The sequence below is a fragment of the Maylandia zebra genome, linkage group LG2 (assembly GCF_041146795.1).
Source record: "Maylandia zebra isolate NMK-2024a linkage group LG2, Mzebra_GT3a, whole genome shotgun sequence".
NCBI lineage: Eukaryota > Metazoa > Chordata > Actinopteri > Cichliformes > Cichlidae > Maylandia > Maylandia zebra.
In genome coordinates, this window is record NC_135168.1 from 39511954 (window position 1) to 39524328 (window position 12375).

The 12375-nt window shown below is 40.4% G+C and overlaps 1 protein-coding gene across 4 annotated transcripts; it reads right to left on the reverse strand.

Annotated features, from left to right (window-relative positions):
- csf1ra (colony stimulating factor 1 receptor, a) lies at positions 1-12056 on the reverse strand. Of its 4 annotated transcripts, none has more exons than XM_004571721.6 (22): positions 11837-12041; positions 11414-11476; positions 9700-9978; positions 9299-9586; positions 8810-8946; positions 8548-8713; positions 8215-8416; positions 7766-7881; positions 7533-7644; positions 7188-7387; positions 6824-6915; positions 6566-6692; positions 6306-6431; positions 6051-6161; positions 5750-5912; positions 5579-5670; positions 5381-5484; positions 4033-4155; positions 3831-3942; positions 3650-3749; positions 2510-2621; positions 1-2213 (listed from the first exon to the last, which is right to left on the reverse strand). In XM_004571721.6, exons 2-22 carry the CDS (start codon positions 11457-11459, stop codon positions 2073-2075), a joined length of 2949 nt encoding a protein of 982 aa, XP_004571778.3. In that variant the 5' UTR covers positions 11460-11476; positions 11837-12041; the 3' UTR covers positions 1-2072. The 4 variants fall into 4 exon arrangements, with proteins under 4 accessions (XP_004571778.3, XP_004571779.3, XP_004571780.3 ...); XM_004571722.6 differs by having other exon boundaries at positions 11726-12041; XM_004571723.5 differs by having other exon boundaries at positions 6327-6431; positions 11837-12039.
- Between the last annotated feature and the right edge of the window lie 319 nt (positions 12057-12375).

Below are 12375 nucleotides of genomic sequence, written 5' to 3' on the forward strand. Positions count from 1 at the left end.
TTCTTGATAAAACATTTATATTCATTTAAAATAAAGTAGGAACAATTTGAGTGGACAAAACAGATACTTTACAGTTTGTCATATGTTTCAAGCCACAGTAAGAACGCACGTCACATATATGAGAGTAGATTCTTTTAAAGTTTTACACACAGCAGCTGACAAAAAGAGTACAACCCAGTGACGATAGTGATGATGATCATGCTTTGCTCAAAATCAGTAATATCTCAGCTTCTTGATAGAGCAAATTTCAGCACCTGATAAAGTAGAGCAAGATAGTTCCTGAAAAGTGTCTGAAACTGATAGAGAATGAAATAGGTTTCTAACTGAACCCACACGGAGAAGGAAAAGAGTCCAGACTGACATAGAAACTGAAGCCGGATTATTACTTCCCTATAAAGATTTTAGAGTTGCGCAATTGTTGACAGACACTGTGGGAAATGTGGACTGGATGTTATCCAATAAAAACAGGAAGCGAGGAGAGAAGAACACGAAGGAAACAGTTTCTGTCGGCACAGTTAGGAACAACAAAGGAAAAAAATGGTGTGAAATACAACATTTCAGTTGGATAATATAAAACTTTACATTGAAACACAGAGTTTCGGTGATAAATCTTTTAATGAACGCCTCTGCAGTTATGCAACAACTTAATTTGCAGCTTTTTTGTTGATTGTCTCATTTGCACAAAAGAAAAAAACGAGACATAACACATCTATGAAATATTCATGTTTCTCTTCTAAGTGAAAATAAAGATCATTCTTGATTCATGTGTTATATGTACATTATTCGACATCTCACTTCTGTTTCATTCAGATACAAGCACATTTAAAGTAGCCAAAGTCACAGAAATTGGCAGTCTCTGTCTCTCGTATAGCTTATATATATATATATTTATATGATCATATAATCTTCATACATTTGGCAGTGTAGGCTGACTGCTACATACACATGTGCATGAAACTTATCATGTAACGCTACAGGAAAGTACAAGATTCAGCTGCACCCTGCTAACCCCATCAACCCCAAACACCAAACATTGTTCTTTTGCTCCATAAGACATCTACCGATTTCCCTGCTCAGCTCAGTCGTACTCCTTGTTCTAAAATCACGCTGACTAATTAGATTGAAGTCGAACAATCACATGCTGCAACCCACTAACAGCTACTGCAAGTGTGTCACAAGAAATACAGCCGTGACCAAAGCCCAGCGAGGAAAACACTGCACAGAGAAACAATTCATGGTGTACATTAAAGGGGTTTTGCACTCTTATTTTCACTCCTCAGACTGTGTGGTGTAAAGCCGAGTTAGATGAATAAGGAGAGGCTTATGGAGGCGGTGACGCAGTTAAAAAAAAAAGACAGACTTGTTTATAAGGACCCCTGCCATAATAAACATGGCAGATAATGCACTCATTATCTGCCTCCTCTTTGGCTCCTTTAGCATGTTTTAATCAAGGGAAAAACTTGAGCGCTTTATATTTTTTGATTGTAATTAATATAACACAAGTTGTCTGGAGAGAAGAAAGGCTCTCATTGTTTTAATTCAGTGTTTCCGACTGTTGTACCCCCAAAATAATGAAAGACAGTGATCCTGATGGAAGAACACATAATTCTGAGTCTCCTTTGGCGGTAATAAAAAGTATAATAAACATGGTGTGCAATAGATAATTAAGAGCACACTCACAAGTATAAAACAAAAGAATCAGGCGGATTCTTGCTTGGAAAAACTGACAGATTTGACCTCAAATAGAGAACAGAAGAAGGGCTAATAAACAGTCTGCCATGGAGCAATCTTTAGAATAAACTACCCTTTGATACCTTGTGTGACTTGTTGACATTGTTTCCTCCTTTCATTTTAGACGTGGCAATTTCTAGTCATGGATCGCATGCAAAAGAGGCAGGTCACATGCTTGCCGCAGCTGCTCGTCTGTCTGGAGAGCAGGCACGACAGGCAAAAAATAGCTGATAAGACGACTCTCCGGCAATTGAAACAAGCTGCAAACTAGAGATCATGCCAGTTTTCTGATCCTTGTTGAAGAGTGATTGGTTTGCTGATTGATTTGAGCGTAAGGCCTTTCAACAAAACTGGTAGTTGTTGGTCTTCATCAGAGGCTGCTCTTCTTCTTGGTGGTCACAAGACTGGTCACAGGGGCTGTCGAAGCACTCGTCACACCCTTCACCCTCCGTGACCTGCTCCTGCACATTCTGGTACATTAACTGCGGAAGAGGTATCATCAAGATGGTGAGAGTTACACAAAACATGATTACAGAGTTTATATTTTAGACTGACATAAATAGTGGCATTGTGAGTATCTTCAGTTGGAACAACACCCAAACAGACATTATCGCAAAGAATCTAAATCGTGTAATTGGTCTTGGACTTCACAACTAAATTTGCTGTCTCTTAAGGAGCATTAAAAGAAACAGGGTTTCCCGAGGTCATCTTGGCCGGGCCGCCACATGTTTTTCTCCCTGGGTGCTTTCTCCCACACTGCACATGCAGACTAACTCACCTTTCCCTGCTCAGGTTGGTCCCCAAGTAGCCTTTGAATCATGTGACAGATTTTGCTGAAGGTGGGACGCTCTGTCGGCTCCAGATTCCAGCACATCTTCATGATACCGTAGCTGAAATCAAAAAGAGTTCTTTCAGAGAAACAATTCATGGTGTACATTAAAGGGGTTTTGCACTCTTATTTTCACTCCTCAGACTGTGTGGTGTAAAGCCGAGTTAGATGAATAAGGAGAGGCTTATGGAGGCGGTGACGCAGTTAAAAAAAAAAGACAGACTTGTTTATAAGGACCCCTGCCCCTCCAGTTCCATTTAGTTGCCATGAAATAGCAGTTACATGGCTCTCTAGCTTTGAGATCATGTGGCTAACAGGCAGAACTGAGGCCTGACTCACAGCAGAACAAGAAATGAATTGGCCCTGACTCAGATTCAGTCTATTTCCACAGCACATTTATTCCTGGCTAGTGTGACATGCCATGGCAAATCAGCACACACAGATGTTAGGGCTGTATCGCAAAAAAATAAAATCGTTTTTTTTTTTTTTAATTTCGATGGCTTGCAAAGTTTGGAGTTTGGACTTATTTAGTTTTAGGTTTGAGGTCAAGGGAGAACCCAAAAGCAAATGAAATTCATGAATAATGGAAGTGCATTATGAGGTTATCTCATCTGTTGGTTATTTCAGATGTCAGATAGCCCGCGAGACTGCAGGAAGGGGAAAAAATAGGATCTTTGTTCATTCATAAAGACCATTTAGAAAGCAGACTGTTTGAACTTTGGGAGGCTAGCGCCTATTCACAATCAGCTACATTAATAAGTCTGTTATATTAAATTAACCTATTACTAGTCAAAAGTCACCGCATGTTATCAGCTGATCTCACTGGTTAGTAAGCATAACCATAGTATTACTCCTACTATTGCTTAACTACGTGTCAGGAGCTGATACGAAGGCCTTTAATTGGATTATTTGTCATTGTATCAGGCGTAAAAACTCTGCTGATAGTCACTTGATACGCCCGTAAAACTCAACTGATAATCAGGTGATGGTTAGCAGGATAAGAGCCTCAGACAAAATAAAGTGTTTGAGAAAAAGGGGAAGCAGTGACTCATCCCTGAATGAGCCATGCTGCTGAAGTGTCAAACTTACATTTCAGGTGGAGCAAAGTCTGGTTGGGACATCTGGTAGCCACGCTTCACCATCTTGTAGAACCTAGTGTCCACAGCCATGCTGGGGTAGGGGCTTTTGCCTAGTAGTGAATAACATGTGATTTTCAGCACCAACCCATGAAATAAATACAAGCACAGATCACATGTTTACGCATTCTTACCTAAAGAGAAGATCTCCCACAAGAGGATGCCATAGGACCAGACGTCACTCTGAACGGTGTACACGCAGTCAAAGATGCTCTCGGGAGCCATCCACTTCACTGGCAGACGTGCCTTTGCACAAAACAACACACAAACAAATTAAGTGATTTGCAGTGGATACCATGTAAGCAATATTTAGCTCTTATCAGATCAAATGCTTACATTGCCTTTCACCACATAGTTGGAGTCATTCATGATGTCCCGTGCCAGACCGAAGTCACAGATCTTTGCCTCTCTGCGACTGGTCAGGAGCACATTCCTCGCAGCCACATCTCTGTGAATACACTGCACACACGCATTTCACACAGTTTGTTTCTGCTTGTAGAGCTTTGCCCAGTGAAAGACAATAAGATCAGTGGAAGGCTTAATTTAGAACAAAAGATCTCCATTAAGAAATGTACAACGTCAAACTATGACTAAATATGTGATGGGAAATACCCATCATAAGCCCAGAGGAGTGGTTTAACACACAGGGACGCTGTGTAAAAACAAATGAAAGCTGAAAGCAATGTTTTTGTAAGACATTAAGACCCCTTTTTTTTTAAACAGCAAAAAGGAAATAAAAAAGATTTTAAAACTGAAAGAAATATATGATTTTGATATCAGCTTTAAAAACATGGAAAGGGGACTGGTCACAGCAGGTTGTCTCACCTTATGAGATAAAAGATTTCAAATGCATTCTTTGTCACATTTTTTTTTAAATCAGATAATGCCTCATATTCATAATTCTTGCTATGGAGCCACACTCCAGCAATACATGCATAATGTGGGTTTGCATTTTTATGTCCATTTAAAGCTCCCCCTGTTCCCATAAAGATTTTTAAATTAGCCAAACCACAGTTCCTCTTCGTTGTCTATTTTTATTGGAATGTCACTTACGGATTAAAGATCAGCCATTGCTCCTTGTATGATTTTTATAATGACATTATGTATCTTAGATAATCTACTATCTACATCATCTGCAATATTAAACAGAGAAACATTATCCTAAACTGTTTGGTGACGCTCTCCACATTGTTACTTCTAAAAGTCTGAGCCTTTCCTGGAAGCTTCTTAATGAAATCATGTTACACCTGTGGTCAGTTAAATGGCCTGTATTTATATAGTGCTTTATTAGTCCCTAAGGACCCCAAAGCGCTTTACATATCCAGTCATCCACCCATTCACACACACATTCACACACTGGTGATGGCAAGCTACATTGTAGCCAGCACGACCCTGGGGCGCACTGACAGAGGCGAGGCTGCCTGACACTGGCGCCACCGGGCCCTCTGACCAGTTAACCTCACATCCATCCTGCTTTCCAATGCATGATTTTTTTTGTCTCTGGTATGAAATTGAAATCATGAAATAATTTGTCATATAAAAAAACAACAAAGTTTCAGCATTGTTGTGTTGTACTATTTCAAATTAAATGCGGTGCTGTAACAATTTGTGAATCACATTCTGTTCTTATTCACAAACCAGAAAGCGTCAAATTTCTAATTTGTTAATGGAGTGTTAAACTCACATTTTTCCTGGCCAAAAAGTCGAGGCCCTGAGCTACTTGGAAGGAAAATCTGAGCAGGTCATCAATATCCAGCGGCCAGTCACCACTCTCCTCACAGACAAGGTCTAGAAAAGAATCAGATAGGAATAAAATCCTGCGATCAGCACACTGATCTGATCATTTTCAACAATTTAAACCTCAGGCTGATGACGAGCTTACCTTCAGATGATTCCACAGTTGGCAACTCTGCTAAGCGGCTGGGTCTCATCTCCAAGTAGGTGCTCGAGGTTTCACTGGAGATCCCGCTATCGCTGTTAAAAGTAAACAGAGATATCAGTGCTTGGATACATTTCACATGTCCTCTTTCATTAAGTGTGTTTGCTGATGTACCTTCGAATGAACTGCTTCTGATTGCAGATGTTCTTGTAGTCGGTAGAATTTTCCATGATGTCGGGAATATTCATGACAAAGTTCACAAATGTCTCTGCCTTCTGGCGAAGGAAGTTCAGGAGGTCGCCGAGGCTGCAGTACTCAGTGATCACAAGCACTGGACCTGATGAGGAAACCCGCTATCTTATGACCGTTGAAATGAGCTTGCATGCTTAGTTAAACAGGATTTTCCATGATATGGATGACTTCTAATTTTAACACAAGTTTTTGCAGTATTTCCGTTTCATCTGCGTTCTCTGACCTCCATAGGTGCAGGCTCCAAGTAGGTTGACGATGTTCTGGTGGTGACCCAGGTGACTCAAGATCTTCAGTTCAGACATTAGAGCCTCCCTCTCATCTGAATGGGCACGGGCTGCAGAAACAGGTTTTTTTTCAGAGGTCTAAATATAATGTCTTTTACACAGAGTCAGTCTGACTTGCTCATGTGGACAATAACCTCTCAGTTAGGTCCTATTTTCCATGAAAGATCTGTCACGCTCAACTCAAAAAAACTCACAGTGCAACAGTGGATCCAAACCTTTTAACATTTTCACAGCTACGCGCATCACATTGTCTTCCTTTCCCATTCCATAAGCAGTGGCCTCAACAACTTTTCCAAATGCGCCTGCACCCAGGATCTTCCCTGTTTGTAGAGAAAATACACAGAGGAGCATTTTGACTTCAACCTAGTCTGCAATTTACAATCAAATATTCAATTATTATTATTTTGATGTAATATAATGAGAATTTAGTCAATTTGACAAACACGTTGCACACCTAATTTGAGCTTGTCTCTAGGGAACTCCCACTTTTCATTGTAGGGCAGCTGCGTGGGGTCAATGAAGGTGTAATTGTTCCCATCTCTCGCCTCAATGATCTTCCAGCGGATCTCATACCTCGGTTTCTTAAAAATAAAGTCAGTAAAGAATGGAGTAACTGCTTTCATAAATGTTTTTGGGCGTCATATTTGGATGTTGGAGATGCTTCTTACAGTTTATTTTGCGATGTTATTTTTTAAGAATTGACTCAACCTACCTGCTTGTATTTGTAAAACAGGAAAATGAGGAGCACAAGAAGGATGGTCAAAATCGCTGCCGCTCCAATCAGAAGGGAAGTAAAGGGCCAGTCTGTTCATAGAGAGAGATTTCAATGTGAGTTAACCTCATTAAGACTGGCTGTGTGACATACAAGCTGATGTCCTTAAACAGAATTTATCTAGCACTTGCATATTTATTGAGGATAATTAATAAACATGCTCAGAAAAGAAGAGAAATAACATTTTTTTTCTTTCCATGAAAGAAACATTAGATTAGATCTGAACCACATCCAGTAATGGTACTCTAGAGAAATTAGAAATTTAGAGAGCAGCCTTAAAATGGACATATGATCGAGTGCTCACCGTTAACGTTCACAGCAAGAGTGTCACTGCTGACGCCAGCGAGGTTGAAAGCCACACACTCAACCGTCATCCTCCTGTTGGAAAACGCCACAGTGAGGACGCTTTCCACTTCCACAGCCCCGTACTCCTCCCTCTGGACCTCCACTGTAGGAGCTCGGAGAGGGATTGCCAGCTGCAGTCCAGTATTGTTTTCATTGCACCTGCACAGATAGAGAAAGGCAATAAACTGACAGAAACGTCAGTGCTTAACCTTATCTCAGAGAGAAATCACTAAAATCACTACAGTTTGTGTTCATTCACAGGGTCAGAGACTGGGTGAGGTCTTTTATGCGCAGTTATACTTACGTGGGTCGGATTCCAAAACACTGATACCAGAGGATTCTGGGAGGAGGATAGCCATGCGAAGTGCAAGTAAGTGTGGTTACATTTTCCCATTTCACGACAGCAATTGGTCTCTCTGCCAGTGGGAAGAAATGAGGGGGAAAAACAATAATTAGTCAACAGTGAATGATCGAGATATACGACCAGTTGACAAAGAAAAAAATTAAACGATGTTAGTTTGTGTTTCTGTCACGTACGATACATCTGGACTTGAAATGTGATGGATGCGTTGGTCATTTCACTCTGAGCATAGAAGGTGTACTGGCCCTGCTCCTGTATATTCATTCTTTTCAGCTGCAGAATAGCATGGTATCTAAAACAAAAATAAATAAATGGTGAAAAAGAGGAATATCTACAGAACCAGAAGTGACTAATTTGGTGTCTTGAATTCAGACAGCTCCTATGCATCATTGGTGAAATAAAAAGAGAACAGCACTCTTCCCTCTTTGAGTTTCATGACCTGAGGAAATATAATGACCTGGTCAGATTTACACAGAATGCAAGGACAGCAAATCTCAAATTTAGTAAAACTTCCTCTTCCTGTAGTACACTTGATTTTCGCACTTTTCTAACTGTACTGCTGAGATACCAGAATGATGAGTAGGGGTATTGCACGTTTCTTTCCCATGAAGCTATTTTAGTCCACCTGTTGTTGTATCGGATGAGCTTGTTCTCCTGTGTGGCTGTGTTGAGAGATGTCGGCGTGTCCCATCTGTGCTTTGTGATGTGGGGGTATGCTTCGATGAGCACGCTGAGCTCCAGATCGTCTCCCTCGTTCACCTCGACCGAGAGGCCCTTGTGGGCCAGCTTAGGCGACAGCTGGGGTGATAGTCTGATGTAAGGCTTGTCTGCTCAAACAATGAAGAGACAAACATTTTAGTCTATTGAAATCATTAAACAGTTTATAAAGTGAATACGTTAGGCTCTTCTTTATAAATTCCAAGAGGTTTTAGCCGTTGGGTGTTTTTTTGTGGCTTACCCACAACCAGCAGGTATGTGGTCGAAGTGTTCACCCCTGCTTCGTTAGAACCGATGCAGGAGATGTTTCCTGTGTCTGCCAGGTTCACAGCAGCGATAGTCAGTGTGCTCTCTATGTCCAGGCGATTTTCACCATTGGAGCGAACTATCTCAGTGATTTTTGGGACCTGAAGACAAATACATAAAGATGTTTAAAGAAGAAAAAGAAAAAATTAAAATTTTGATTAGTATCACTGTAAAACGTAGAAATATCTTGTACTGACTGATTTGGTTGTGTATTTCCAGGTGACGTTGTAGTAGAAGTTGGGATTGTGTGTTGTGCATGGGATCTTGAGTTCTTCCCCAACTATGCGTACATATTCCTCTGTCTCCAAGAAGACGTATGGAGGGAAACGGAGCTCTAGAAAAAGAGAAAAATCATACCCAAATGTCAAAATAGACACAAGTGGTAATGGGCTGATTCTTATATTTGTGTTTTGAGTGCCTACTTGAGCACTCAAAGCACATTTTTCTACACCTAAGTGCTTTCTATCTAATATTCACACATATTCAAATCCTATAAACGCATCAGAGAGCAACTTGGGTTGAGCATCTTGCCCAAGGATACTTAGGCATGCAGACCAGAGACAGAAGCAGCCAGTGACTGAACCACCTGCTCTACCTCCTGAGTTACAGCCACCCCAGACAAGTTTCAGTTTAGAGGAATTCTAAAAAAAAAAAAAAAAAAAGCTTTGGGAAATTATTTTTCTCACTCTGAATGACATTGATGGAAAAGGCCTTAGAAGTCATCTCCACTCCGTTGACCCTGGCCGTGCAGATGTAGTCAGCATTAAAGCTGGGGTGAAGGCTGTGGATGAGAATGCCACGGTCTCTGAAGATGGTAAAGTTCATTCCTGGTGGCACAGAAGTGCCATTGTTCATGCGCAGGCTTATGTCTGTAGCTTCTGGGTTGGTCAGTAGGCAGGGCAGCAGGTAGCTCTCACCCTCCTTCGCTACCACCTGCAGGGATGTGCTGCTGGTCCAGAAAACATGACTTGGATCTGGAAGAAGGATTTTCAAACAATTAACTAATGCGAAACTTAGCCTGAACACTAATAAACATCCAGCTAAGCACAAACTTCAGGAAACTTGCAGCAGAACAACAGAAGCTCACCTTTTACATACACATACACCGAGGAGTCACGATGGGACCCGCTGGTGTAATAACACTTGTACGTTCCAGTGAATTCTGCGGTGGGACGTTCGACTTTAAAAGTACGGACAGTCCCATTGCCCCTGGATATGTAGCGTCTGTGTTTGGGTAGTCTGGTTTGCCAGATTACAGGTGCTTCACCCTCACACCTCAGATCCAGAGGTCTTCCAGCTCTGACCACCACCTCAGCGCTCTTAACCACCTTGGAGTTTAACTTGATCACTGGACGCCTCCACTCAGCTAAAAATAAGAAAATGGCACAAATTAAAATGACATAGAAAAATAGGGTAAAACGATTTAATGAACTGAATTTGTTCCTGATGGTCTCTGAGGGTTTTTATTTATTTATTTTTTTTTGTGTTGCATATTATTTTTGTTCTCGCCATTTCATTATCTCATCTGCTCTGTGACTCAGAATTATTTTAAGAGTATGATTCAGGAAACAGATTGAAGACTCTTGGCTCCATCTATACTTGATACTTCTGCTTTTCACATTGTTGTTATATCTCAACAGTGGGGGTAAAAAAACAGTTACTATGGGAAACTTCAAATATTACTGCTGTAATTTTTGCTTAGACCCTTTGCCTTTGACATCAAAAATAAAACTAGAGACACATTTAAGAGTTTTAAACACATGAGAGCGGAGAAATATTTATTAGCCATTTCTGAGGAAGGGATTTCGTGTAATGGGCCAAACCCTGAGGGGTTAATAAAGCATATTTTTTTGCAACAAAGAACACTGATTTCTTTGATTACTTTGGTGAGAATCTGGACGTTTTTAAAAACTGGATAGTGCATTACGCCAAATTACCGACACTGGAGAAGCTGAGACGTCTTTCCAGTTAGAGGTCATAAAATTTTCCATTCGGCCTTTCTTACAGTGCGTGTTGAATCTTGAAGCAGAACTGAGATTCCACGTTCAGCATTTTGTATTCGCCACATAGCACAATGTAAGACACTGAAAATTAAATGTCATGTGAAGCCAGCATTTTATTTCTGATGTCCTGCTCAGCAGTGTAAACAGCTACCTTTGCCCCAAAGTCCTTCAGCTGTTTAAAAGAGCTATTCATGCAACCTCAATATGACCCATTATAAACGTTATACAATAATCAACCAGAAAGCAAAGCTAATTCATTCAGACCTAACTCAGCGAAACAAGAGATGCTTTTATCTATTAAAATGCAAATAAATGAAATTGCAATTGGATGGCTGTCGGGTGATACTTATATTTGTGATGTTAAATATTATCACAAGAACAACCCTAAACCCCCAAAACTGAAGACAATCAACAGCTGAGAAGGCTGTCAGCTCTTCTCTGCTGTGAGTACAAGTGCATCAGTCCAAATATGATGAGTATGTTGTTGACATGTTTACATCTCACATTTAAAAACATAAACAGATGAATGCTATTTTCTGTAAGCACATTTAATTTGATTTCACTAACTTAATCTTTTAGTGTTACACAAACTTTACTCACAGTACTTTTCATTCTTTAAGTCTATCGGGGAATGTGACAGTTACGTGCTTTACCCAGTCATCTTTCACATCTAACAAATTGTGGTTTTAACATGTAAGTCCACATTAGTTTTCAAAAACAAGACAAAAATGAAAAGCAAACATCTGATATAAGGGGGCAAAATCACAGCAATTGAAATTGTTGCTTTTCAGAGCTTACCTGAAGCAGTGGAGGCCACAAGCCACAGCATAAGGTAGGACAACATCCTTGATCAACTCAGACCTGGAGTTTAAACATTGTTACTTATTAGCGCAGGAAGAAAAAACCTGATTTGTAGTGATGGGTGCGAGCTTAAAAACAAAACCCCCCAAAGAAGCAACTGTTGCTATCACTGAATTTCATCTTTTACTTCTTTCTGAATGATCAAGAAAAACACTGAACAAACTGTTTCCATTATTATTACCAGTGTAATAAAACCAGAATTGAAATATTAAAACTTGAGATCATAAAAACAATTAAAGAATGACATACCCCGAGAAAGAATTTCATTGGTGCATGTATTAAAAGTAAAGAGTCACTCTAACTTGAAACACAGAATTATGAATTATAGAAGCAGCCCATATTTCTTTCCAGTGTTTTCACCTGCAGATGTCTTCAGCTTGGATCTAATAACTTCCCTGAGTCAGAAGTTTCCAGCATCCAGAGCTGACACAGCTGAGTTCCTCGTTCCCTTTCTGTGCGTCTCCGTGCTCCTTCTTCTTTCTTGTTTACAGGCTTTTTGCCACAAGTCACACAGCAAACAGAAAGTTGTCTTGAGAGCAAGTGGTAGAGGGGTGGAGGAACAATGTGTGTGTGTGTGTGTGAGAGAGAGAGGCGACGTGTTGGGGGTGGGGGGGCAGTCAGCATATCATACTCAACAAATTAATGAGGCAGTGTCAATTGGCCTCTGAAAGGCACAATAATATCGAAACATCCGCAGAGGTGAGACCAATCATCTTCATTTCCGCTGAACTTTGGACATGCGTCAGGCTTAGAAATGCAGCTCGGTAATAAACTGTGAAAATGGAGATTGAGAAAATTAAATCACAGAAATATTACAGAAAGTTTTCCTTTTTTTAATGTGCTTGAGTTTCATTAACAGCAGAAATGACAGTGAGAGACACCAAAGAAAACACCAGTTA

Coding starts and splice junctions, on each gene's coding strand:
- csf1ra (XM_004571721.6), bottom strand. CDS start 11,459: ATGTTGTCCTACCTTATGCTGTGGCTTGTGGCCTCCACTGCTTCAG. Junction 6,693..6,823: donor TGTTTTACAAATACAAGCAG/GTAGGTTGAGTC, acceptor TTTATTTTTAAG/AAACCGAGGTATGAGATCCG. Junction 3,750..3,830: donor GTGGGAGATCTTCTCTTTAG/GTAAGAATGCGT, acceptor ATTCACTACTAG/GCAAAAGCCCCTACCCCAGC.